Source organism: Dichomitus squalens, assembly GCF_000275845.1.
Source record: "Dichomitus squalens LYAD-421 SS1 unplaced genomic scaffold DICSQscaffold_110, whole genome shotgun sequence".
Classification (NCBI taxonomy): Eukaryota; Fungi; Basidiomycota; class Agaricomycetes; order Polyporales; family Polyporaceae; genus Dichomitus; species Dichomitus squalens.
Genome location: NW_006766992.1, coordinates 13586 through 16215, shown reverse-complemented (window position 1 = coordinate 16215; position 2630 = coordinate 13586). Strand labels below are relative to the sequence as shown.

The 2630-nt window shown below is 52.1% G+C and overlaps 1 protein-coding gene across 1 annotated transcript; it reads right to left on the bottom strand.

Annotated features, from left to right (window-relative positions):
* Positions 1–747: 747 nt before the first annotated feature.
* DICSQDRAFT_73107 (uncharacterized protein) lies at positions 748–1330 on the bottom strand (the record flags this gene model as incomplete). The annotated part of the gene is made up of 2 exons (XM_007371493.1): positions 748–1179; positions 1229–1330. The coding sequence occupies 2 exons, from the start codon at positions 1328–1330 to the stop codon at positions 748–750; spliced, it is 534 nt and encodes a 177-aa protein (XP_007371555.1).
* Positions 1331–2630: the final 1300 nt, after the last annotated feature.

Here is a 2630-nt window from a genome sequence, read left to right as displayed (position 1 = left end):
CACCTTCGCGCCGACCGAGGCCACGAAACTCAACGCCGACAACAAGTCCGCCATCGAATTGTCCAAAGACAATGTTCTGCACGCACGCACCAAGCACATCGATATCCGCCATCACTTCATTCGCGAATGCATCGCCGCCGAGACCATACGACTCGAATACTGCCCCACTGACGTCAATTCGGCCAACTTGTTCACCAAGGCCCTCGCACGCGATCGTTTTCAATTTCTTCGGACGCAACTCGGTATCCTCCCAGTACAGAGTTGAGGGGGAGTGTTGGAATATTGCGGGCACGCTGTCTTTGTACCCTTTGTCACGCGCTTGACAGGCTGTCAAGCGTCTTCTCTATTATGCGGATCCTCTACTCTACGCTTTGCTAGTCTACATCATGTATATAAGCTACGGCTTCTTTTCCCTCGATCATCATCCTTCCCTGCTTCTCAGCTTCTCTCTCTCGTGTGAACTCTAACAGTACCTATTGTCCCTTGCTTGGTCAGAGTCTTCTGACTCGTGCCCTGCCTTCTGACCTGTCACATGGCATCCTCATGACTAACACCTGAGTCATGCTAAGTCCGGGCTTCCTCCGATGAGTAAGCCCCCCTGCAGACGCGTGAGTCACCTGCCAGTGAATGAGGCTGGGCGCTCCTGGACCCCACAAGGTCCTGGGTTCGATCCTGGCTCCTCCACTTTCCGATACGAGTTGTCTGTGGTCAAGGTGAGCATCCCTCCTGGTTCACATGACCCCCTGGTCACGTGGCACGAGAAAACTGTGACAATGCCACAGGATCTGTACCTGCAATAAGTGTCGCTCCTAAATCAAAGAACGCAAGTCCGCATGTGTTTACGAGGTTGCGGAGCACCCAGTGCCCTCTGTGTGCGTGGAACTCATTATACAAGACGGTCAGTCCAGCGAGAGCAATATTTGCATAGACCGCTTCCGCACTGTACATTGCAGAGAGGACCAGGCATGCTGGGACTATGTACCAGCGGAATTGAAGGGCTTCCTGCAGAGATCTGCGCTTTGCTGGAAGGGGTCTATAGTTTTTGTTCTGTTCGTCTTCATATGGATCCATAGTCTGATTGGAGAGGTCGCATTGGAGGAGGTGAAGCCACACCCAGAAAAGGACATGGGGTAGACGAGAAACATTCCTCAAGGGTGCCGACGCGGAAGCCAATAAGCTCTACAATATTGTCACAAGGATGCCTTGTGATCGATGAGAGGTCACTTACAACCGGTATCAATGTCGTCTTGATATCTGACTTGGTGAAAAGAAGGCATGTGTAGAGGAAGTATCGTGCCTTCCTTAGACCGCTCATTATAGACAAGGACATTCTGTAGAGTGGTAAATCTGGTCTTGGCCTTCGATATGTGTTGGAGATTGGTTTATAACTTCTCTCTGTCGCTAATTTGATTGGCGCTGCAACACGAGTGAGTTGGAATATCTCTGCATATCATGACAGAGTGGAACACATCGGGGCGCCACTATATGCTGCTAGATTCGGACCACCTGTGAAAATAGAAACTCATTCATAGTCATGCATGTGTCTATTACAAGAATGACGATCATAATGCAGATATTGTAGGATATGCGTACTGCTAGGTCGAAATGCTTTACAAACAGCAGTTTCGGAAGAGTACTGCTGCTGCCAGTGTGACATATGTTTCAAGGAATCATGCTATCCATAAACACCCATGTGTTAGAGCGCTCAGCTGGTATGCAATGTGCATGGGTAGTTCGGGAGCGTACAGTAATAGTATGTCAGTGTCGCGGCGACTAGGCGCGTAGACTCGGGTCGACGTTCGGCGATGACCCCGTGGGCGAGCGGCAAGGAGCCGAAAGGAAAGGAGAGAGATAGGGAGGGATGAACGTAGCAAGAAACTCGACGGGGGTAGAGCGGAGGTTGGCACGAAGGCACAAGACCTGCGAAAGCTAGTCTTCACGCAGACAGCGACAGACTAGTCCCAATGACCAAGTTATACATTAGCAGACGAAGGGAGATACACGCTATGGCCACTCACCTAGTCTCAATGACCAAGAGGTCGAGATGGGGACTAGGGAGTGCCTAAGGAGGTCCTTATATACTCGAGGGGCTGCTTAGCAACCAAAGACAAGGCGCGAGAGCGAGGCAGTGAAGATGACAAAGGAAGAACAAAGGGTGAGAACAAAAAGGCAAGGGCATGGCGATCACGGGAACGTAGCATGCGGCTGTGGGAACGTATCTACAGTGTCCAAACTGGGATGGGCTAAGAAAGGAAACGGTCCGAAAATGGAAGGTGGGCGTCAAGGGGAGGGGAATGGGCGGCAAAAAGGGGCGTCTGTCCAACGTCCGTGACATTACCCCCCTCCTAAGGTCCGTCGGTCCCCGACGGACCTTAGGCCGGGGTGTCGTCCGGAAGCCCATTCGAGGTCAGAGGGTGCGGCAGCGGTGAAGTTGACAAGGGGTTGCCAGGGGAGGGATCGGAAGATAGAGGCTGCGATCCGACGTGGGGCGGTGGGGTTACGTTCGTGAAACTCGTCGATCAACTCTTGACAGTGAGTGAGGTCCTTCGCCGGTTCCCAACTGTTCTGGCCTTCATCGTATCCTTTCCACTTGACCAAATACTGGAACTGGTTGCGGTAGGTGCGGCTGT